At 43.4% G+C, this 25,667-nt stretch overlaps 2 protein-coding genes across 2 annotated transcripts in view; both read right to left on the minus strand.

Moving 5' to 3' along the window:
* The window catches only part of LGR4 (leucine rich repeat containing G protein-coupled receptor 4), a 56,873-nt gene extending 48,852 nt beyond the window's left edge, over positions 1-8,021 (minus strand). Inside the window, exon 1 of the mRNA XM_015863442.3 lies at positions 7,490-8,021. Coding sequence (XP_015718928.2) covers positions 7,490-7,674 — 185 coding nt within the window. The 5' untranslated portion in view covers positions 7,675-8,021. The remainder of the gene's footprint in view (positions 1-7,489) is intronic.
* A 2,855-nt stretch (positions 8,022-10,876) lies between these two features.
* Positions 10,877-23,454, minus strand: LIN7C (lin-7 cell polarity scaffold C). Its single transcript, XM_015863448.3, has 5 exons — positions 23,395-23,454; positions 19,035-19,153; positions 17,955-18,026; positions 17,408-17,617; positions 10,877-14,368 (listed from the first exon to the last, which is right to left on the minus strand). The coding sequence occupies exons 1-5, from the start codon at positions 23,429-23,431 to the stop codon at positions 14,213-14,215; spliced, it is 594 nt and encodes a 197-aa protein (XP_015718934.1). The 5' UTR covers positions 23,432-23,454; the 3' UTR covers positions 10,877-14,212.
* Positions 23,455-25,667: the final 2,213 nt, after the last annotated feature.

Below are 25,667 nucleotides of genomic sequence, written 5' to 3' on the forward strand. Positions count from 1 at the left end.
CATGAAATGTAAAAGGTATAAATTACGTTTCCAGGACAGCTTCAGGCACTGCTGTGTTTGGAATTGCTTTCCAAGCAACGCTGTTTCTCCAAACAGACTAACGTGCAGAAGGGTAAAGGGCAGTGAAGGTAATTATTGGAAGGAAATCTCTCCCTAGGCCAGAAAAGAATAATTAAGCTTGTGCATGTTAAGTCACATAGGGAAAGTTAACACTGAAGTAATCAAGTGCAAATGATAGTAAGACCTATCTACAGCTTTCTTAAAGGGAAATTAAGGCAGCAAGATTGTTTAGGCAACCCAAACATGGCTTCCCCAAACTGCATTCATACTCTTTGTATAAACATACAGGCTTCCCCTAGACACACACACACACTCCCACCCCCCAGAGAAAACATGCAGTAACCCAGTAATTAAATGAGTGTGCTGAAACCTAGAGCAGTTAAACTGCATTCTGCAAGCCCAGATCCAACATAGTTTACTTACTGCTCATTAATCTCTCCACAGATAGCATCTTTTCTACAGTTAAAAAATGCTTAAAAATACGCCTGAGATTTTCAACAGTTGAGGTGCTCATTGTGCTTCCACCATTACGTGGAGGAAACCATCTTGTTCAAATGGCTGTAACACAAGGGAACAGGTGAGTTGAGCTACTTGTCCAGCCCTTCAGCCTCAGAAGCCCTGGGCTGTTGTGCAAAAACCCAAGGAAAGTCATTTGCACAACCCTGGGAAGATGGTAAAGCTGCAAAAGAATCTCCTCCTTCTACATGAGTTGCGTATCCAGCATAGAGAGTCTTTCTAAGGCACAAGCAATACCTTGTTGCTGGCAAGGCAGCACCACAAGAGCATTTGTTTGCCTTTTTAATTACACAAACACTCAGTTATTATTTGCCGAAGCTTCTTGGATGACCTACATACATTCTCTAAAAATAAACTAGGTGCTAAGTGCTTTTACAACATAAAGCACATACAGAGCATGTACTCCTTCAGAGTTTGGAGAGCGATAGGGAAATTCATGTTTAGCTCATACCTGTTGAAGGCAAGCAAGCTGGAGAACACACGTAACCATGAACACCACAACACCGACAGAGGAAAAAAGGCACCAACTCTTACTTAAAAAGGCACCTGAAGTTTGGAAAGTAAATGTTGGGCGTTTACCATTCAAAGAGATCCACGTAGGCAAGCACATACCCATTTTTTGTCATGACCAATATTTACTACTCCAAGGCTGTAGGAAAAAAGCTCCATGTACAGCTGTGCTCTCAGCAAACAGGGAACTCCATGCTGGGGAGAGTAGCGGGCAGACATTCCTAACTGTGTGTTCTCACAACTGAAGCTCATGGAGGAAGATGATTTCACATTGCCCAGATAAGGCAGAATTCTTTAACTTGGTGATTACTTTGGTACTTGCACAACATCCCTCAGACACTGACAGGACACTGAAACCTCAGCGCTGCAAATAATGGCATTAAGGAGGATATTTTTGATGTTCCTGTTATCATTCCGTTTTCCATTGCTGATGGCACCAAATCAACCGAGATGGTAATGTGCTTTGCCTGATGGAACTGCAGGATGAACTTGGTTAGACAAAAATCCAGACTATTGAGATATATGCATCACCCCAATGTGTGTTACAGTACTTTTTCCACTGGTGTGGTTAGTTACTAGGGCACAAAAAATTGTTTCGTGTGAATGAAGAGCCAGCAACAGTACAGGCAGTCCTAATCTCGAGCAGGATTTCTGACATGCTGTTGTTTAAACGACGGTCTTCTCTTGCAAACACACTTCAGATTTAGTTTACTGGCACGATTACTCAGGAGAGACTCTAAAAAGGAAACATCGGCTTTGCTAAGCAATTGCAGAGACTGAAGCCATGAACAACTGCTGTTTATTATCCTCAAAACCCTGCTTAAAATTCCTAACTGCACTTTTCTGGCCTGGGGTTTTGTGGGAAAGATGGTGAAAAACAAACAAACACGTAAACAAACTCCTTGAAACTTCTGGAACAGAGATTTCAAGCAAGAGTAAGTAAGTTCTGAATAGGTCATTACTTGAAGCCGGGTATACAAGAAATTTAGTCTCCACTAAACACTCAGCACAGTGCCAGCAGATTTGCCCTTGGAAAAGACATGGATTTTCTACACCAAGCTAAAGTCACACTAGTTCTGTAAAATATTAACAGTTTGGTCAATATTAGCAAATCCATTTTACTTCTTCTTTTCCCTTGTTAAACCCAAGCGTTCCAGTTAGAATCACAGAATCAAAGAATCATTTGACATGGTCCGATAGCGACAGGACAAGGGGGAACAGCTTTAAACTGCAATAGGGGAGGTTGAGGTTAGACGCTGGGCAGTAATTGCTCACTTGGAGGGTGCTGAGGCCCTGGCACTGCTGCCCAGAAGCTATGGGTGCCCATGGGCTGGAGGTTCCCAATGCCAGGTGAATAGAACCCTGGGCACCTCGAGCTGGGGGGCAGCCAGCCCATGGCAGATGGGTTGGAGCTCCGTGAGGTCCTTCCCAACTATAAGCCACACTATGATTCCTTGAAAAAGAGGATAGCTGCTTCCAAGCTTTTATAACATGAAAGAGCCAAGTGAAGGCTGGATGCAGCAGTTCTACCAAGAAGCAGACCCTGTATGTTGCCTGCAAAGACAGGACTGAAACATCCCATATGTTTTCCTAGTAGCAACAGGCCTATTGAAAGCACGGCCATGCTACTCTCCCCGTTGAGGTCAGACTATTCATGTGCAACTGTGCACATTTCAAGAAGGTAATGGGAAAACTCCCCAAAAAAACACGCATTTTCACAGGACAAGGTTATAAAATGCACCACCGTGTCTGCAGCATCATTAAGCCAAATTAAACAGGTTTAGGCCTCCCCTGCATACTTCAAAACTGCACATCCAGTTGTGATTCACTGTTAATTGTGCACCATTTAAAAGCCCAAACACATTTTCACTAAGCTTTTGGAGTGAAGATAACACATGTGAGACCCAGCGCTCCTCCAGGATTGGTCTGGGGAGAGAAAAGGAGGAGGTACGGTGCTTAAAAAAAAGCCATCCTATTTGAATAAGAAACTGCGGTGAGCACAGTGGTTCACTGCAAGGGCCTCATTTTTCAGGGTACTCTTCACAACAAATTCTTTCCATTTTTTTCCTCAAGGAAAAGAATTAGCACTCCTTCCCTTACCAGATGGCGGCATCTCCCATACAGCTTCTGCAGACCACATCTGAGTGACAGTCCTGTAACAGTCAAATCGCTCAACACCAAAATGAAATGCACTCTGTTGTTTTGGTTACGTGTTCTCAAACACGTGATGTAAGATCTGAAAATACCAGAAACTTTCTACTTCAGCACAAGGCACTGACGGCAGCAGTAACTCATCACTCTTAAAAACAAGGTCAGTTCTTTTGCCAGGTAGATCACAAGCCATTTCTGCATGATTTAATTACACTTTCCAGGCACCGACACATGGTAGATGCTCCCGATTTGATCACAGAATCACTTGAGTTGGAAGGGATCTTTACAGGTCACCTAGGCCAGCTCCCCTACAGTGCACACCCACAGCCCCAGCAGGTGCTCAGAGCCCCTGCAAGCCCAGCCTTGGCTGCCTCCAGGGATGGGGCATCCCCAACCCCAACCAAACTACCACCATGTCTATGGCTGCACCCATTTCCGCACCCACCACTGCTGGCTGCCTCCGGGTTACAAAGGTAACGCTAACAACTGCAATGACATTCCCAAAAGGGATCCAAAGGGGTGGGAAACAGCAAAAAAAAACCAATATCACATGACCAGAAATCTCTGTTCAGACCACAGCTGGAGAATGTCTTATCAAAAAACTGCAGCAGTACTTGAAAGGCAGGTATGAGAATTTCCCTACAGCAAAATCCTGGGTCAGTGCTGCAGCAGACGGTGAGCCAACCAGGCAGGGAGGACAGCCAGGACCCCTGACATGGGAAACGCTGCTGAAAGCTGTTTACATGGGTCCCTTAACATCTGCATCCTCAGTGCCTGAACTGACCATTCGTCTCTTTTCCATGTTTTCTCCTCCTGTCTTACCCTATCCTGCCTATCTTCTCCCACCTCTCTCACCTATTGCTAGGATGACATATTTCTCCAGTTCCTCCCCCAACTGCTTTGGATCTTCTGTCATTCCAAAGACCCTCAAACCCACCAAGCTGCAGCCCAAAACCCAACCCTCCTGATGGAGCAACGCTGAGGCAAACCAGCCGGCAGCCACCTTGCTACCTCGCCTATTTGCAAAACAAGCAGCAGGCAAACCTGAGCTGTTTGCAAATTCTCCAGACCATAAACACCACATGGGCTCATGCCCGTTCCCAAAGTGAGGATGAGCATTAGGAAAGAGAGTCAGGGCAGCAGAGAGGAGGAAAGAGCACAAGCAGACACTGAGCTCCCATTCCCTCTGAAAGGACGATGGGTGCTCAGCCTTTCTGAAATCCAGGCCAGTAATTTTCTCTGGGTAAATAAGAGCTTTTGTCCTGCAAAAATTGCTGGCTTAGAAGACATAGAGAACACAAAACAAATAAAGATCATCGCAGAAGGAAGTTTATTTGGGTTCTGCTTTGTTTTTGAACCCTTCTACTACAGCTTCCATATTTTCCATCTCAGGCGGAGAGTTACCAGCAAATTCCTCTGGAGAACTGCAGAGCTAATTATTTACCAGCATAAACCTGCTTGCACTGAAGTCCAACTTTTTTTTTTGCCACGCCGCAGACTTATCTTGGTATCTGTTCCCCAAGTCACATTTACGAGCCCCTGCCAGTAAGAACCCAACAAGAAATGGACATATTGCTGATATACGTGACCTCAACATGCAAAGTAAAAGCCAAGGACCTGACAAATCACGTGTTACGGTGGGGCACCGGGCCTTTTTCTGGGAGGGAAAAAAAAAAAGGAAAAGAGGGGTAGCAGCCAAACATCGAGATGCTGCCAATAGAAAACATTCAAAGGATAAAAATACGCAGCTAACTTTGAAACAGCAACAAATTGCACAGAATGGTTCCCAGCAAACCAGGGGCCTACAGCACCAGGGCCAGAAGGACACCCAGGGGAGAGACAGAGGGCTGTCTGCAGACCTTTAGAAATGAGGAGTAAGGAACAGGTCAGCTTCGTTCCCTGGTTCTGGAAGACAGAACAAGCTTTTATTACTTGCCAGCCTATCACTGGTATATTGCACAGGCAAGTGAAAAACTAAACGGAGTAACTGTAAAACCTTCAAACCTCTCATTAGATAAGGACTCCCTATCTCAGGAGGACAGCAATTAAGCTACACTTTCCAGACCCCGGGCTGTGTCTGGACATCCTTCCTTCTCACCATAACAGCTCTGCTAGATGGCATCCCCTGAGCCTCCGCCAGGGGATGCAGAGCGTAGCAGGCAGGTAACCTGGTGTGTTAGAGGAAGACAACTCACATTTACCCATTGTATTTCAGTACCATTCTGCAAAGAAAAAAAAGAAACGCGCATTCTGCTGAATCCAAACAGCACCATATAATTTTGCCGTTTATACATAAACACAGCAGGAAATTAACTCAAACGCGAGACAGGGGAGGTACTCCTGCACCCTCTGTGAGCTAAAAAGAAGGCAATCAGCCCTCTGCTGCTGCTGGAACAACCTGCATGACAATGGGGTCGAATAGGATCCTTCCTCACTGTGACATCTTCATCTCAGGAAGCTCTGGTGTAACCCACACCTGACTGCAGGGTACGTGGATTACGGAGACCAGCAGACTAGAGGGCTGCTTCATCCTGAACACCCATCTCTTGGGGAAAACCGGGTAAATAAGATCCAGCCTTTTGGGAGGCAATGGAAGAAGGCAACACTGGAACACAGACAGTAAAACTGGAGTGTTCAAAACAAAACCAAGTGGCAATTGAGGGGTTAGTTCACAAAAGGCCTGTGGGACAGATGGCTGTCCTGCATGCCTCTGGTAGCAGCCAGGCCCATTTCAGATGTCCCTGAAGCCATTACCCAGAACTACCCTCTTTCTGTCTCCTGCAAAACACTCGCACTAGTAGCATTAAGCCCCAAACTAGAATTCCAGTTCTCAAAGCAACACCATGAATGTGACCCACCATGGCTTCTTTCCATGAACACAAATGTTTTCTAGCACATAGCACATGAATTGTCAGAGCAAGGCTCAGCAATGTGCTGCGCTGACTACAAAAGCCAAACCACCACCACCAACAACCACCTCAGCATTACTGCCCAGGCGTATCAGCTCACTGCGCGACAGTTACATTGCAACAAAGCAGAATCGCTACCTTCATAAACACAAAACAGGGCAGCTGGTAATTAAGAGTTGCATAAACACCTACCTAAATTATATGGAACAAATGGCCGCCCACAGTAGAAGCATCAGCTAATTAGCCCTGGTCGTATCCTCCCGACTCCCTCCACATTCCTCCATCCAGCCTATCCAGACCTCCAGACAGCTCAGATCCAATGCAGCCACACCTCTGTATCTACCAAAATCCCTTTGCTAAGATGCCCCCAGTTGGAAGCAAGCCTTAAACTCTCACCATTCGAGCTCTATCTCTCCTGATTTAAAAGCAAAGACCTGCTGCTTTGATACAGTACCCCTAATGTGCTGCCTTCTCATCAACAGCTCTCAACCAACCGCCAATGCCAACACACAGCCATATATTTGTTCCATTACCACAGAACAATGTTTGCCAACCTGTTCTGAGCCATCTCTATGCTACAGACCCTGCTACCATGGCTGTAATCACAACAAGCCCCGTAGCAGCACTAAGGGGATTTCCTAGCATCACCGTGCTGCCTGACATAGAGCACAAAAAGCTTTCTTCTCTGCACATCGCTAAGACGCTTTGCCATGACACAGACGTGTCAGCTGGAGGGAGTGATTTGATTGTATTTCTTTCTTTGCACAGTACACACTCGCCCAGCTCTCCTGGTGCAGCCAGAGCAGGTTCGGAAATGAGCTTCCTATTGCTTGCGTGTCCTGAACTTCCAGTGGCCTTGCTACAAGAGTCTCACTCAAGCACAGTACTATCACGAAGGCACCCAGTTTTTGTGCTGCAAATAAGCGGAAAAGAAGAATAACAACAACAATAAAAAGCAAACAAACAGGGACCAACGGCATCCTTTACAATCACAAAACACGAGACAGCTGGAGAGTGCCAGCTCGGGTACAACCACTCAGAACCAACACATCGCAATGCACGCACGAGCTCTCCGAGCGCTGACCTGCACGGCAATACGGAGCTCAAGCTGTAACTCTTTAGTTACATTGTGGCTGCGCAGCCGAAGAACAGACATCAGGCAGCGAGGACACAGCGATTCCATATTTCACCACACAGCCCTACGAGGGGGAGCCGGGCGAACCGAGCCGCCGCAGCTCCTGTTCCCCACCTCCAACGCTGGAAACCTCACACCGCACAGCTCCGGAGGCACCGCGGGCCCCGCTCCCACCACGGCCCCCCCCCTGCTCAGCTCCCCGACTCACAGTGCGTGCGTGAAGGCGCTGAGTCCCGGCGGCACGGCGGCCAGCCCCCGCCCGGAGCAGTCCACTCCTCGGTCCCCGTCGCAGCTGCAGGAGGCCGGGCAGGGCGGAGGGGAGGCCCCGCCGCTGGGCCCGGCCGAGCTGCCCAGGCCCCAGGCGACGAGGCCGAGCAGAGCGAGGCACCGCATCGCAGGGCCCCGCACCGCAGCGCGGCACGGCCCCGCCGCGAAGGAGAAAATAAAATAGAATTCAAATAAAGATACGCGATTTAAAGAGAAAAAAAAAAAAAATGAAAAAAAAATTACAACAACAACAAAAAAATAAGAGAACAGCACCGCGGAGGTGGACAAAAAACCCTCCCCGGTCGCCGAGTCCGGCGCCGCCCCGTCCGGCCGCTCCTCAGCGCCGCAGGTAGGGCGCGGGGGCGGCCATGGCCAGCGGACCGCGGGGCGGACGCGGAGCGCGGCACGGAGCGGAGCGGAGCAGCTCGGCGCCCCCGCCCCTCCCGGCCTCGGTCCCTGCGAGCGGCGGCTGCAGCTCTGCGCCCAGCGCCGAGGTGCGTATGCTAACCAGGCGGCCGCCCCCCCGCTCCTATTGGTGGGTAGGGGGGCCGCGGGGCCGATGAATATGCAGAAAGAGGCGGGGGAGCGGCCAAGGACGGGGCGGGGATTCGGCCTCACACGGCACGGAGCCGGCGGAGCTGAGGCGGAGTCGGGCGCCTCAGGCGGTGGAGCGGGACACGGGGCGCTGAGGGCGGTGCCGGGCTGAGCGACGTGCCACAGCCCGGTGGTACCAGCACACACAGAATGACCCGGGTTGGAAGGGACCTCAAGGATCATGTAGTTCCAACCCCCCTGCCTGGCAGGGCCACCAAACATACACCTTTACTAGATCAGGTTGCCCAGGGCCCCGTCCAACCTGGTCTTGAACACCTCCAAGGATGGGGCATCCACAACCTCCCTGGGCAGCCTGTTCCAGCGCCTAACCACTCTCCTAATGAAGAAACCACGCACAGATCCTCCCAACAATGCCACATTGCCCGTTTTCTGAGCAAACAGGGAAAAAAAAGGACGCATGTCCTCAAGCTCATGGTTTCTTCCTGTTTTTACCCAACATACCCAATGCAGATGCATTAAAAGGTCCTACATGTGTAACTACATCACATCTAAACCAAAGCAAATAAGGAAAAGCGCTTGTTTTTCAATCTGGAAAAGAAGAACAGGTGAGCGCTTACCTTGTGCCAATGGTCTCACTCCGCTGCCCGCACATAATGGCTGCAGGAGGGGCCTTGTGGGATGGAAAATAATGGGTACGTTTTATTCAGCTACGGATGTCACCAAAACTTGCACTCAGGCGGCTTCAGAATGATGGCAGTTGAAAGATGAGGTCTCACCTGTTCCAACAAGCAGCCCCCAAAATGAAGCCTGAGGCCCATCAGCAACGTCCCAGTGACAGAAGCACCTGGAGCTGAGCAGAAGCCAGTGATGGCACCAGTCAGCAATAAAGCCCCATGATTTCTTAGCGGCAGACTGAGGCTCTCTGGAGCCAAACTGTTTGCTCTGTGTCTGCATACTGCAAAACACAATAGAATCCTGCACTCCCAGATGCTATTGAAATACACCTAACATAATAAATCACCAACTGCTGCGCTTCACCTCACTGCCCCTGGAAGCAGCTGAGAGCTGCGGTGACTGCACTGCTGCCAGCCAGCCCGTCTCCCCCCTCAGATTAGATTTTGCTCAGACAATGCCACTGTGCTGCTCCAGCAGGAAAGCAGAGCTGTTATTAGATAAGAACCACGTGCAGGTGATTTTACTTACCTCTGGAAGTACACAAGCCAAAGGCAGCGTTCAGGAAAATGATGACTTAATGTTGGTGGGTTCCTTCCCTTCACCCAACCACTTCGCTCTGTAGATTTAGTCTCTAGATAAGCAAGGAGAAATCAGAAACACAGAGCAACTTACCTTCTTTAAATCCTTAGACATGGGATGGACAAAAATCCACTGATTTTTTAAACATTGATAACTTAAATAACCATGTTTGTCTCCTATGGTATCAACTCATTTAACTGGTCAGGAAAGTGGGATACTACCATAAAGAATGCGAGAGGTTGGAGGAAATGAAGCACTGAGGGAGAAAATGGTTGTTTAACTAACTTTTCTCAATAGGACATATCATTTGATTATAAGTCAGAAGTCTGAATATTAAAATATATCAATATTACTCCAGGGTTTTTATTAAAGACCTTCCTGGTAGGAAAAAAAAATTATCAATACATCAAGCAACAGAATTAAACAGATGCAGGATTTGTTTGAAGCAAGTCCCACACACCTCACATAGTAATATTGTTCTAAAAGCAGCTTCCAGTAAAGATTTTACGAGACAAAGGATCACAGAAACCTGGTCTGCTCCACACCTTCGGCTTCCATGCAACTTCAAGCAGTTGGTCTGTCCACCATGGTCACACCCTTCCTTGCACCAGCACAATTCCTTTAATGCTAGACAGGCAAGAGAAATCAACTCAAAAAACTAAGTTGTAATTGGTGTCTGCTAGGATACCAAATTGAATCTGCTCAATGTGCAGCCAAAAAACAGCGAATGCCAACACAAGCAAGCATACAGTTGAAGACAAAAAGGTGAGAGGAACACAGCAGTCAGTCAGGCTGCCTCTTTGTGTTAATATGCAGCCAGCCTCAGATATGCAACTTGTGCTTTATCAGTTTTTCTCTAAGAATCTGAACCACAGTGAAGTAGAACAGAGGTAGCCAGAGCATGGAAACCTTTCATTTTTAAAACCAAACTGAAAACGTGGTCTCAGTTCCACTTCTGTTATCCACCTCCTATATTCATATATAAATGATTTTTATTTGATTTTTTGCATATTGTCAATTTGCAATGCAGCCTACCCCTGTGAAAAAAAACAATCCCTTTGCATTCCAAACTGAAGCATTTATCCCGCCTTTATCTTGGTTCATAACTTCAGGCACATTTTTCTTATAGACCTCACAAGGTCTTTCAGCAAGGAATTACAGATATTTAACACCTCATTACCAGAGATACTTGCTTCAAACAATTAAAAGATAATATCTGACTCAGAATAACATACACCATGGAAGCTCACGCAGTGGAAACTAAGACGGTCTCAGAAATGCAGGAGGTCCAAGATACCGCGTGTGCTTTACAGCGCTCCAATTCTCATCTCTCTGACAAAGGGAAGGTTCAGAAGCAACCGGGAAAAACTAAAAACCAGGATATGAAGTTTTACTTTGCATGCCCACCCACGCAGAGTTTACACTACACCGCAGAGATGATAAACACCCAACTACAGCTGTCTGCAAAGAGTACCAAATATGGAAACTCAGGGGGAAAAAAATATATACACAAAAACAATGCATGAGAAACTTTTATTTGTTCTGTTGATAAAACCCAAAGATCCCTCACAGCAGCAACAGATGCAGAACTTATCTGCAGAAATGATATCTCGTCTTAAACTGTTTGCATACCCAAAGATATCAAGTGTGTAGGGACTGCATATTAACACAGTACAGGCACTGCTCAGTAGTAAAAGAAATTAAGCTTGTTGGTGCACCTTTCCTTACTGTTATAGGTTTTCATAGTACTAAACATGACTGTTAATGAGTTTTCTGCTTATCATTTTGTTGTTATTGCAATTAAAAAGCCTTTTATTTAACACTACAACTTATATGCCCAGGTACCCTTCCCCTCACGCTGTAGTGGATGACAAGCTGTATCCACAGGCTACACTTCAGAATAACAATGCTATTGCATTTAGCAGCTCAGGCTACACTAAAGTAAGTTACCTTAGAGTAACAGATACCACTGCTTTGTTCAGTAACACCGAGGGATACAGGTCCTAAAAAACCACATTTCTACCTCGCATCCATACCTTTAATATTTATATATATATATATATATTCTTATATAGCTCTAAAACAAGTCTCTACTATCTTACAATTAAATTAAAACACACCCACGACTGCGCTATCTAGAGATTTTGGTCTGAGTTCTTTAAACATTAGTTGTTCCATAAAAATATACAATTCAAACAGCACGGTCCTACCAGCGACATGAGGCCTTTAGATACAGGCCCATGACAGATAATAAACCGTGCAATTCAGTGCTCAATGTCATCTAACTGTTAAGTATTTATACTGTATTTTCAAACTCTCAGTATCTTTTAAATCCCAGCTTCTATTTGCAGGCTTACCATGCTTACAAACATGCAGAAAGGAAAATGTGTTTCTCACTGGCCTGTAGCGATCGCATTTCTTCTTCTCCAGCAAGTCAACTGAAAATGCACAGACTTCATGCTGTCTTTTTTAGATCCTTAACCATTTACTTTCTTTCACATACTTGATTATTTCACAGTGGACCGTTCTGCTCCATGTGAACAAACTCGGGAACAGTCACATGGTCAGAACTGCACTTTTCAGTTTAATCCTCTAAGAATCAAGCTGCTAAAAAAATCAATTAGGATGCACTCATAGCTGCCATACAACAGACTCCAGTAGACAATCAAGTTAATTACAGATATATACCAGAAAGTGAAGCTTTTAAAATCAAGTATGCAAGTACAGCATCAGACCTGATAGGTTCCAAGAAGTATACCTCTGTCCAGATAAAGGTTTTCTAAATGGCACGCCACCATCAACCAGTCTTGAGCAAAGACATGAAGCACTTAAATCTGGAGGCTTCTTATTACCATCCCAGCACCATCCCATATAAACTTTTAGAGTGACGTCAATGCTACCGTTTCTACAGCCACGAGCCCTTCAAATCAGCAGCAGTTCAGTGATAAACCCCAAACAAGTTCACCCCAGGGTTACTTGACATGCAAGTCTCAGAAGGTTTTACTCTTACAGATGCAATGATATGTGATTTTGGTACTAACTACTCCAAGTCCTGTACAGTTTACTCTGTAGATATGATAACAATAAGACATACTAAAACCACAAAAAGAGTTATGACCGTTAAAATAAACTTTTTTAAAACAGCAGAAAGTCAGGGAAATGCCTGAAATCCTTTTGAAAGCATTAACATATCTTCAGACTCTGAATATAAAAATACATATAGTCAACCCAGAACTGCAAACGCAGTTAATGCCTTCCCCCCCCTTAACCGCTTGAAAATCAGTACAAAACAATGTAAGTTACAGGAATGATCGTTGGAAATTTGTCAATGTGAGTTATTACAAAGTCATCACACGAGGACACCAATTGTACATTATTTACAGGTGAGGTAAGAAAATTTCCAGAGTAACAAATTATGACTTAGCAGAAGTGTAAAAATAATGTCTTCACCGAAACGTTATAAAACCTGGTAACTGTTATCAGCTATGCAGTTGACCGCGATTACATTTTGTACTTAATATATACCACGTTCTTAAGAAAAGTGCCAAAATATTGCTACATAAAAATCTGCTTTGCAAAATAATTCAGCAAGAAAGATGAAGATGTTAAATGAAAAAACAGAATAGGGAAAAAAAAATGTCAGTTGTAGAAATTGGTCTTGTTAAATGCGTTTGAAAAACCTGAACTTGTTTGCATGCTTTTCCTAATGTGAAAAAGATGCATTCAAAGCAACATGCATATGTTTTTCTCAGGGTACCCTAGCTGACTTTGAAAGGACACATTCTTTTTAAACGGTGAAAAATACAAGGAAATAGAAAACTTTTAAAAGACGGGTGAACTGCCAAAGGCTGCAACTGGTGGCAAAAAACCCTGCTGGAAGCAAGTCCGTACTGACGTACTCCAGAGGTCAGCACTAGGGTCCATAGTGTTGAACAGGTTAATCGCCAATGGGGCGATGGGACAGAGTACACTCCCTGCATGCTGTTCCAATGAACCTTGGGAGGCTGCAAAAATGAACAATCAAGAAGCTCAACGTTTAACAAAAGAAAGTGCAAGTCTTACACCTGGAGAGGAACATTCTGCACCAGCACAGGCTGCTGGCTGATCAGCTGGAAAACAGCCTTGCAGACAAAGATATCAAATTGATAAGTCACTAACGCATCACTGCTGCAAAAAAAGCCAATGGCCTACTGCTCTGCAGCAAGTCAAGGGAAGTGATGCTTCCTTTCCACTTGTCTTTTAGGAGACATAATTGATGTGGCTGCCTTTGGGTTCCCCAGTACAAGACTGACATAAGCATACAAGATCACGGCCAGAAAGTTGATTTAAGTGATTGGAGCATCTGACAAACAAGGAGAGGTTAAGACAACTGAGATTGTCTAGATTGGAGAAGGCTCAAGGGTGTTCTTAACAACATGTGTAAATTCCTGATACGGAAGAATTAAAACAAAGGAAGAAAAACTGACTCTTCTCAGCAGTACCCAGTGACAGGACAAGAGGCAACAGCCGTAAACTATAATATAAGCAGCTCCATTTAAACAGAAAAACATATCTTTTTAGCACGAGGGAGATCAAAACACTAGAACAGGTTGCCCAGAGATCTTGTGGAGTTCCTGTCCTTGGAGATGCTCGAGACCCAACTTGTCACAGCCCTAAACAACCTGCTCTAGCTGACCGTCCTCTAAGCAGGTGACTTGGGCTAAGTCATCCCCAAGTGTCCTTTGCAACCTCACTCATTCTGCAATTCTATGACAATGGACAGTAACTTATGTACCCCAGGCATTGCACCGACTGAGTCAAACCAAACTACACAATGTAAAGGGCATATATTTCCTTGAAGTTATTGCATTCTACGTTAGTTTTGCTGCCTGCGTTTCGCCGATCTCATTTTTTCAAATCTTGATTCCATTTCTTCCAGGACCTTCGGTGTGTAGCGTACAACCAATTTTACCTTTCCTTGGGCCGCCTTCAGTAGTTCTACTGCTTTTTCATGGTGTTCACCTTCGACGCTCTGCAAAGCGTAAGTCATTAAGTATCATGTTAGCGAAGACATATGGTGAAAATATACTTGTTTCATTTTAATTTGTCTATATAGTCAACTGAAATATCCACATATCAAAACTTCACAAGAACAACATCATCCAAGCTTGGGATTTATTCTCTGGCAAATCACTCCAGAGTGATGATAAATACACCAATCAGTATTAAAATGAGTAGTGCAAAACTTCTGGCTATGCTTAAGTTAAGTCTTTACATACATTTACATCGGATAAGTGAAACGGGGAGAACAATGAGCAATTTTGAAATAACTCTCAAATCAACAACTTCAGAACACTTTGTCTTTTAAGCCGAGATGGCTTCTCTTCTATAGTCATGCACTTTGTATTTTATAGTTGTCCTCAATTTGCCTAAGAAGCTATTTCAAATTATCTCACATTTCACTAAGGACAAGAGCTCACAGACAACTGCAAGATAGCTGCCTTTTTGATGTTATCCTAAGCTACAGCAAAGCAAAACACTGTCTACTGAACACCTGCAGCAGAACCCATAACAGGCAGTGTGCTGTTTATCTTAGCACTCTGTACGTGTCTTATATTAAGTGCAAGGTACTCAAATTAACTTTCTGTAAACTCATTAAGAACTACCTAGCCCCGTGCTCTCCCCCCCAACAAGACAGAACAGATTAAAAACAAATAACCCTAAATAATAAGTTCCGCACGAATGTGCACAAGAACTTCTTTACAGTGAGGGTGATGGAGCACTGGAACAGGCTGCCCAGGGAGGTGGTGGAGTCTCCTTCTCTGGAGATATTTAAGACCTGCCTGGACGCCTACCTGTGTGACATGGTGTAGGGAGCCTGCTTTGGCAGGGGGGTTGGACTCGATCTCTAGAGGTCCCTTCCAACCCCTACAGTTCTGTGATTCTGTGAACCCTTTACTAAACCAACTCCCAGGATTTATTACTAGATTCATCTGATTATAGCATTTAAGCAACAATTTTCAGCAACATCATCCAAATTTGCATTCCTAAATAGCACACATTCTATCAGCACAACTTATTTCTCCCAATCTTATCAAACAACAATGGGACTACCCCAAGCCTACCTCCCACTGGTGCTATTAGAAGCTAGAAGGCAGGTGATGTACCTGTTGATTGGAGGGTTTCCCCGTTATTACAAAGTTACTTACAGAAAGAAAGACAACAGTTAAAAAAAAACAAACACCTGAGTTATTTCTCTTCTGTTGGACTCAGACAACACATACACCTGAATGTTTTCATGTTTGTTATTCAAGTGGACGTGGTGGTTGCTCCAATAAAAAGCCAGTAATAAAAAATTTGTGAAGTTTCTGTGCTATCTATGCCAAAGCACATAAAATTCTTAAAATCCCCCAATGTGAAAAGAGCAAAAAAATAAAAAACCAACACAAGAAGTATTTTAAAGACACACCCACTGCCATTCCAGCAGCAGCAAGTTACTACTTAAGAATTAAATTGGCAATTACAAGAATGTCCACCATGTATCCAGATGACAGTAATTAATCTGTGAACATCAAAAGCCAATTTAATTCCTCTAAGCCTGCTTTCTCTCAGTATTTTATTCTCTTACTGTATTTTTATAATAGCTATTTGTATGTGTATGCACAGATGCAGCCGTTGTTAGCTGAGATTACTGTCAAATGATCAGAGTGTTTTGGGGTGTTGTTTCTGCTTTGTGAGGGTCTGTATGTGAGGAAGGCTTCAAACAGCTGATGCTTTATGGACAGCTGACCTGTCCCTTGACACCTTCTAAGACCAGGAAGGCTGGGCCAGGGATCACAGAATCACAGAATGACCCGGGTTGGAAGGGACCTCAAGGATCATGTGGTTCCAACCCCCCTGCCTAGCAGGGCCACTAAACATACACCTTTACTAGATCAGGTTGCCCAGGGCCCCGTCCAACCTAGTCTTGAACACCTCCAAGGACAGGGCATCCACAACCTCCCTGGGCAGCCTGTTCCAGGGCCTAACCACTCTTCTAGTGAAGAACTTCCCCCTAACATCCAACCTAAATCATCCCTCTTTTAACTTGCATATAGTTGCACCACTAAGGACACGATTACTCTTACATCTCCCCCATCATACTCAGGAGCCAAGCATGACAGAGCTCTTCGCTAGCAGGCACCTCCCAGAGTACCAAGAACCAGCAAGTCTGGATTCCTTTCAAATGTCAAAAAAAAACCAAACACTCAGGCTAAGGAGTATAACATTTAGTTAAACTCTCAGTATTAAAATAAAACTGAGTTTGCAGATGTAGTTGTGAGAACATTAATGCTAAGCATATGATGGAAGCCTCTATAAATAAATCCAGAAGTTTGAGATTAACATGCATTTGACAAGCAGCTCTTGTAAATCAAAGCCTGCCCATAGCCTCCTCTTCCCAGTCATTCAGTTTTTCTTTTTGTACTGCAACTCAGCAGAAGAGGATACCTGTTAAAAATAAATAGCTCCAACAGCACTTCAGACACACACTCCTTAAAACATAAATCTTGGTTTTGAAGCTTATAGCACTTAAGTAAAGATAACTGAAGATAACACCACCTTGTTTTTCCATCTTTCTACAGCTTTCATTAAGCAGTAGTGCTCCTACTGGGATAATGACAAAGAGCCCCTGCTCAGTCTACCATAATGCATCATAATTTACTACTTACCTTTGAAGCTGCAGAAAACTAAGTTAAAACCTGCATCATCAAATCGGATAAAACAGGAAGCCATAATGGTTCTGAAATAGTATTAAACTACAAGACCTAACAGATTTATACAACTTCTCAGAATCTGAAACGTTGACATAAATAGTGCCCGTCCCAGTTGAAAAATGTAACCAAAGCATAATCCAAGAACTCTCACTGCACAGAATTAGGTTCAGAAACCTAGGGAAGATGTTCTTGAGAGGACAAAAAGAAGCAGTTTTGCTAGGATCGAAAGACAACCTCAAGCTTGTGCCACGTATATTCTACGTATGCCCCCAAGTGGAGACAAGTAGTTACTGCTATAGAAAGTGAAAAATTCCTACCACTCCGTTTACAGAAAGGAGCTGGTCTCCACGTTTCAGGCCTCCGTGCCTATCAGCTATACCACCAGGGATAATTCGGGAGATATAGATGGGAGAATTTTGTTCTTTGCCTCCCATGATGTTGAATCCAAGACCTTCTTCGGTTTTTGGCAGTTCAACCACTCTGGGATGTGAATGACCTTCACTAGCAGCAAATGCAGCTACAGTGGCCTGTAAAAAATAAGATCTTGCTATTTACACGACTACAAACTCCTCAGCTTGACACAGTGAGCAGGCGGAAAAGTTAATTTTATCTTAAAGTGCTAAAAAATTAAGACTAATCAGATCAATTTCTTAAACAACATCGGGATTAAAAAAAATTAGAACTCAACAAAGACAATATAAATGGAAAAAACTTTTAAAAAATGTCTTTTGTTATCCCTTTTAATGACCTCATATGCTTATCTATTTGACCAAACATCTAGATAATACATTTCTGGATTTTAAATACCTTTCCTCTGCTTCTAAAGTAACAAATTAACACATTTTACTCAAGTTTGGCGTTTACCTTCGCTGTTGCATTAGCTCTCACTTCCGGGCTACTGCTGATATCCACAGTTTCATATACGTGTTCGTACACCTTTAAAGATAAGACAACTTAAGCACGGTGAAAAGAGTTATTTTTCTGCTTAGGTAACATAACAACCAGTTACAACTTAAAACTGCATACATGAAAAAAAACAAACCAAACACCTTTAGCAAATGACTCCCTGATTCACTGCAAGGTGCCAAGTAAAGTATCTACCATACTATGAAGAAACAACTCTCTCAATATATTTACTGCTCAGATAAGCCACACACATTCTAGGTCTCAACCCAAATCCTCTCACTCAGTAAGCATACAGACCTCACCACGACATCTGACAGCAGATGTGGGTGACTAACTTCTCATATTTGATTTAATTGGACTTTTCCATAAGGATGCATGAAAAATTATGCAAGAGTGGCTCTTCAAAGCTCACCCAACAATCAAATCTGTATTTCCCTTCACCTGATGCAACCAACTGAATACGTAAAGAAAATAAAGGCTATTGAAAACACAAAGGCCATAAGAATACTAATGCTAACTGGGTTAGTGGTAGCTAACACAACAAACGCAGTCCTTCATAAGATGAAAACATCAAGAGGACTTCCACGTCCACAAACAGATCTTGCAAATTGTTGCAGGTGTTATCAGCAGTGGTAGCACCATCACCACCACCAACAGGAGGACGCATTCAATCATCTCAAATTACTGAAAGAGCATTGGGAACAAAGATGAGGTGTGCAAAGCTATGATGCCAATCTAGCTTAAAAGAAAAGGCAATTTATACTTTGCCCATTCTTACCAGCCAACAGGATAACAGGGCACTACCTGCCAGCAAGGCAGCTAGATAACCTCCAAGAAGCAATTTGTTTATGAGACACTGTTTAATACAACACACCTATAGTACCCCTAAACTGTTTTCTTCTCAACTTGTAAAAAATAAGCCGTCTTCTATAAAGCTCCATAAGTCAAATTCAGTTTTACGAAGTTCAGTGCATTAACACTTCCACTTTTCAAAGTACCACTTTTAATGCAAGCTAATTGCTTACACAGTTAACTTACCTCCCTTACAGCATTACAGAATTCACTCTGAAGGACCCTTTGCAAAGCCTGTAGTTTCTGCGGTGGCACTTCTCCACTTCTCTGTAATTTTTCCAGCAATTCAATTGCTCTGCAGATATCTACAGAAAAAAACAAAAATGAAGTGTTCATTATGAGCAATGCCTGAAAAGATCCTACTGGTGGCTTTGTTTGCTTTTGCTTTTTAAACAAAGTTAATGCGGTAGCACTGTTTTGTATGCATAAAACTCTGTAATTTATGTAATGTATGGCTATCATTTTGTCAAAGCAATCTATAGTATCACCAAGCAAGCTAATACCCCTTTTACATTCAAAAACTAGTTTACCAGAAATACGCCCAATGTTTTCCCTACAAAAAAGGCTGACTTGGGCATGAGTAGTCTGTAATTATATTAATTGGATGCCAAACAGCAGCTGGAATGGTAAAAACTTGATTAAACCTCATAGCAGTTTGAAAATACTTTCTTACTTCCTCCACCTGCAATGTGCCTGATGTATCAAAGCGCTAGGAAAAAGAACCCAAACTCCTCCACGATCTCTGCTGAGTGTTCTGTAGTAAAGATCCCCAAACTCAACATTTTTTCCTCATTTCTTGACATGTCCTGAAAGACCAAAACTATCAGTGAAACCAAAATCTCATCTGAAGAATTTGATTTCAGACCAGTACCGAGCAAGATGGGCATCAAACATGGCATCAAAGCTATGCGACGTTCTGCAGGCAGCTCTTCAAGAGTAGCAAGGATTAATATTCCTCACTTAGATTTCTACAGTGACCATTCTTCTGAATCACGTTAAGCCCATGAATAGCAGTACAACAGTCTCTCAGAAAAGCAGGTAGACATTATGATCTTCATTATCAGAAAGGCAGACAGAAGCAGTGATTAATCTACCGCATAAATAAGGCATAGATCATTCTAGAAGATGAAGTCTGAAGCATGATTATGTCCTAAATACATTACTTCCCCTTTTCCATAATTAACCTTCAGGGAATCATTTTTCACGTGGAACATCTTCTGTGCTGCTGTAATGCCACTAAATAGACAAGCAGCCACCACAAACTTCAAGACCAATGTCTATCTTGTTACATTCCGAAATTGAGGTGCACTGACAGAAGACAACCCACAGTTCATGCTGCCCACTTCTGTAAGGCATCAGATATCTCGCAGACACTCATAGCAGCCGCTAGAGTCATTTAAAGATGGTATGATGTAACTTCTTGAACTGGTCATCCACCAGCACAGTTAAAGCTGTGTTTGTATCACAGACAGGATGTAAATCACTCATGGAACAGCACCCGAATATTACAGTTGCAGTCGCACGCGTTGCTTCAGATGAGAGCTCAAGTTCATCCTCACTATTTAGGAAGCATTTTCAATTTGTTAAGAGGATCAGGTATCTAAGCAAATACGTATCACAATTGAAACCCCGGCTATTGCTAACTCCAAGTCTGCTGTGTTTATTGCATACTTGCAATTTGTACAAAAATTACAGAATGAAAAAAACGCTTTTGATTTCCCAACACACATTTGGCATTGAATTTGGCTCACAAAACGTTTGGTGAAATGAAAGACGGCAGAGGTGTGATTGTTCATTTATCTATCTTAGTTATGTAAATCCATAAGTATTCTCAGTAAACCCTATGTTTAGCATCAGTAGTACAAGATCTCTTTAATCTCCTGAAATCTTGCACTGAACAGCTTGGAGCAGAACAATCAACAAATGGAAGGAAGAAGCCGTTCACATCCTTTGGGAACAGCAGCAGTTCCAATCCTGCAACGCTCCATATATACATGAAAAGTCTGCTAAGTATGTAAATTACAACTATCAAACACTCACAGATGTTTGCAGACAAATGACTGTTCCAGGCATACAAAGCGCACGATTCCACACAGCAGCTCTCATGGCCTGTGGTTTATGAATCATGTTAAGCTGTAATGTGTATGAAGTTATCTAACAGTTTGATTAGAACACTAAGAAATGTTAAAAGGGACAGAACTCTACTAATCAAAAGAGCAACTGCGGTAACCAGCACTCAATAACTCCTCTCACCAACAGCCCTTGTTTCATAACCTCAATGTTTTCTCAATAAACTGAGCACAGCTCCTACCCGGATCTCCTAAGAGCTGAATTCTTCAACTGTGCAGCCTGTTATAGCCTAAGGCAAAATTGGCTAGTTTGGGAATCAGCTTGTCAAGGTACTGAGAATACACATAGGTTGGACACGGAGTGGATTCCTGCTAGATGAAACTAAAACAGAATATGCATTTATTTATTTTTAAAACAGCTGTCAGCCCAAAGGACTGAACTACTGATGCAAAAATCCAAAGCGCTTCTTACAGCTGTGTGCAGAAAAGGAAGATGATCGACTATCCTGCTGACACAGACTGCTTCCTCATGAGCTATAGTCAGAATGTCATCAGCCGAAAGCTGTCCTCCTCAGTTCCCATTACAGTACAGCCAACTGATCAGAACCAGACACAGACATGAGTACTGTTTCCATGGTGGATTTCAAGGAAGAATACAGAACCATCCAGAGGTAAGCAATAAAAGACAGACAAACAAACAACACCTCATCATAAACCATCACACAATTGAAAATTTCTAATCTTTTCAGTGTTTTTAGATCAGCTGGTCAAGTTTTGGTTGTTGTTTATTTTGGGCTTGGTTTTTTTTGTGATTGCAGGATAATCATTTGAAGTCTTGAAAGGAAAATGCATTTAAACTAAAACAATGTGGTGGGAAAAAAAAAATACAGCAACAGTGAAATGGCACCACTCCATGGTTTGATGTGTGAACAAAACACGGGGGAAAACAGTGTCCTCACAAACCCTCCTGAGGAGCCACTTCTACTGCTTGCATTCAAATAGCCTAAGATACGCATAGATTTACCACACACTGCTATCAAACCATGAGAGTAATTTGTAAATGCTCAACATTGTTACATCCCTGCACTCCAGTAACTTTGGGTAGCAGTTTTCTGTGATGAAACTTGGAAGAAGGAACAGACGGGGAGAATTTTCAATTGTCCTGATATGGTAAACATATGGTAACCATTTTAAATCAGCACATTTTCTACACTAGCCTCTCTTTCTATACGCTATATGCCAACAACATTAGCAATGCTCATTTCTGAGCTGAAAATGATTCGATGTAAGGTTACCTGCAGTCAACCCCATACAATTACCCAGCAGTTGTTAAGTTCTGTAAATAAAGTTCTCCCTTTTATAGGCCCATTACACTGTGCTCCCTTTAAAAAAAAAAAAAAAAAAAAAAGGAAGAAAAAGCATTAAAACTAACAGCTCTTTTGTTCCAATGATCCCTAAGTAACCCCACAGATTTGTTTTCACAGCAAGAGCATAGTGGCAGGGTAATGAGGTGGAGGAAGATGCTGCCTGAGGTTTAACTCGGCAGACCAAGCAAAAGCAGCTAATCAACTGCCAAAGCAGCTGCCCTAATTAACAAGCTGGGTGGGTTGACAAGCTGCCGAGTGGGAAGCAAGGTTCTTACATAAGTCCCTGCTTACAGACCTTCTCTCACACATCATAAGTGATTGGCTTGCAGAGTGGGAAGGAGGGTTGGGCACAAACAGCTGAGCTCTGTGGTGATGTGTGATGATGCTACACAAACAAGTTACACATCTACAAAGAAACACTCTGAGGAGTGGACTCAGAGGGGATGGCAAGGAGAAAACACTCAGCTCATCCAATTACCTGCACTCCGCATAACTGCTTTCCTTCTCAAACACACCGAAGGCAGTTTGCTACTATTTCTTAGAAGTGCTCTATAAAAGGCACCATAAATAAAAAAGACACCACAGAAAAAGCACACAACTAGACTTTGTGCCTTATCCGCCTCCCTAGCGGTTGGAGCTACATGCCACACCACACTAACGACACAAACGAAACTGTGAGGACACAACAGAACCAGGCAGAACTCATACAAGTTTAGAAGGGCTCCTGCACGAGTCCTGTGCTGATTATAAAACAACGAGCTGGCAGGAAATTTGGAGGCGAGAGCGTCCATGAAAACCAACAGAAACCCGAGAGAAAAAAAAAAAACAAAACAAAACCAAAAACGACAAAGAAGCAGAATCAGGCCCAGCTAACACACAGAAATAATCGGGGGCGAAAAGAAAAGAGACAGAGTAAAAGTTCATCAAGTATCTGCTGCACGGCGCTGCTCACCCCCCTCTGCCCGCCGCTAGATCAGGCGCGCAGAGGCCGCCCACGGGTTGGAGTCCGACCCTGGGACCGAGGCAGCGGCTGAAGCAGCCGGAATGGGAAAGGAAAACGTATCCACAGAGAAAAGGGAAACGTAACCTCGCTGCAGAAGCCGTACTCACCTCGCTCTAAACGCACCGGCTCACCTAACGTCGCCATCTTGTCCTCGTCCGGGCTGTGCTGGAAGTGACGCAACACAGACGGAAGAAGAAGCGAGGCGCGGCCTTGTTGTTGCCATGGTGGCGGCTGTCATGTCCTGCGAGGGTTTAAATAAGGCAGTCTTGGCTGACATAGCTAATGTTTGTCGTGTTTCCTCGCTACAGCACGCTTAACCACTCCTACTCCCTGTTAACACACAAGAAGCACCGCCTACGGGAGCGCGTATCTATTCATGTGCCACGAGTGCCCCTGGAGATGGAATTCTATATAAATCCACTTCTGCCACATTTATCTACGTGTGGGGCTGACACTACATGTAATGTCTGCATTAAATGGGAGATAAGTGACGTACTCAGGCTTTTTCTGGAAGAGAGTAGGAGACCAGCACATTTATTTATACACTAACTTATTCTACAGACTTAGCTCTGCCCGTTTGGCTTTGATTTAGTCTGTGTTTGCAGCTCTAAAAGAGAAGGGTTCTCGACAGGCCTCCAAATGTCAGCTAATGTGATGGTGATGTACTCCCTCCCTTCTGCAATTCATTTTAATGCCAGCTCCTCTCAGTTTGAAGGATGTCATGTGTGCATTTCAATGAAAAGGTCATACCAATGGAATTCTGCAGGTGAACAGAATTAAATTCTCACAGGCTTGTTTCCTGCGAGAAAAAGTGTTTGAGCAGCTGGAAGCGCAGAGTGTTTCTGGAATAAAACCCAGATGTTTCTATCTCACACTGGAGCAGGAACGGCCATTCTGTTACCAGTGACTGAATGGTAAATAGCCTGCCCTGACTTCAGGCAGATAAGACTGTGGAAAAAAGTACTAGTATTAGGCATATATTTCAAATATAAATCCTTGGTAGGAATACAGGTTTAACAGTATCTTTAGTGCAGTATTACTTTAACTTCCATAAAGACCAGAAGCTCAGAAATTAGAGCCCTTGCTTTAACTTTCCTCTGGAACTAGTGAGCTGGACTGTCATTCAGACCTCTCTCCATTCTAAAGCATGATATTATGAATCTACGGAAAACAGATTTTATGTAGTACTTCCACTGTCCACTTTATAACACTATCACACTTAAACCATATTGTTCCAGGAATATGCTCTGATTTACACTTGTCTGCCCCAGCGAGGCCACATCTTGATTACTGTGTTCATTTGTGAGCTCCTAGGTTCAAGAAAGACAGGGAATTACTGGAGAGGATGGAACTTACTTCCTCTAATTATCTGTTATGTAGGAAAACTTCATCTTCTCTACATTGTAAGTTCTGTGTTTAGCAGGAAAATTAGCAGCGTTATAATCTTGCAAAAGAATTGGGTTGAAGTAACCTCTTATTCTTTTTACTGTTTTCTTTCTCTTAACACCTATGGTACTCAACCAACTGAAAAATATCAGAGAAAGAAAACTGTGGTATAAATTTGACAGAGATGATCTTTCTGACGAAGAAAAGCTAAAAGTTACACACTCACCTTTTCTTTGTCTCCAGGAGAAACCGAAACTGGCAGTCTTGTTATTCCAGTGGAAGGAGTAGAATTCCAGTGCAGGACCACAGAGGAGAGAAGGAAAATAAGGCTGCAGATGATACAGAAAAAGGATGCACCCACTTAGTTTTTCCTTTCTGAAGTAGCACTGTTAACATGGTGCTGTATTTTTGCAGTGAGGTCTAAGGTACAAAGTTAGGCATTTCTGTGATGGAGGTATTTTCCTGCATTGTTATTTCTGAAAATAGAAAAATGTATTTAAATCAAAGAATCAACTTCTAAGTCAGAAGCATATTTGTGATCCCTCACCCCCACCCTCCCAAAAAAGAGAGAACTGCTGAGTCTGTAGCAAGGCATGGTTTTCTCTACACAGATTAAAAGCATAGGTGGATGTTGATAGACTCTATACGAACAAGATAATCTGTTTGTGACATCGTAGTCAGGAAATCCTTATTCTGCTAAGTGTCTGGAACAAAAACAGGTTGCAGAAGTCAAGGGTACTCCTCCCACATGACTCAGAGAGGGCTCAGTGGTGGCTGAGGAGCATGGAAAAAAATCTAACCATTAAACTTCAATTGGTGTATTTTGCTAAATATAATGAAATTATTAATTTAGACCACGCTGTCTGCATTGCTCAAGCTTGTCAAATCTTGTACCAGAGTTACTTCCCTTCTGTCTTCATTGATGAATTAGCCTAGGTGTTAGCAGCTGCACTTTAATGCCACATGAAAGATGGTGCTGTACTCCACAGTATAT

The sequence above is a fragment of the Coturnix japonica genome, chromosome 5 (genome assembly GCF_054131305.1).
Source record: "Coturnix japonica strain WE chromosome 5, WE-NBRP24, whole genome shotgun sequence".
Lineage (NCBI taxonomy): Eukaryota > Metazoa > Chordata > Aves > Galliformes > Phasianidae > Coturnix > Coturnix japonica.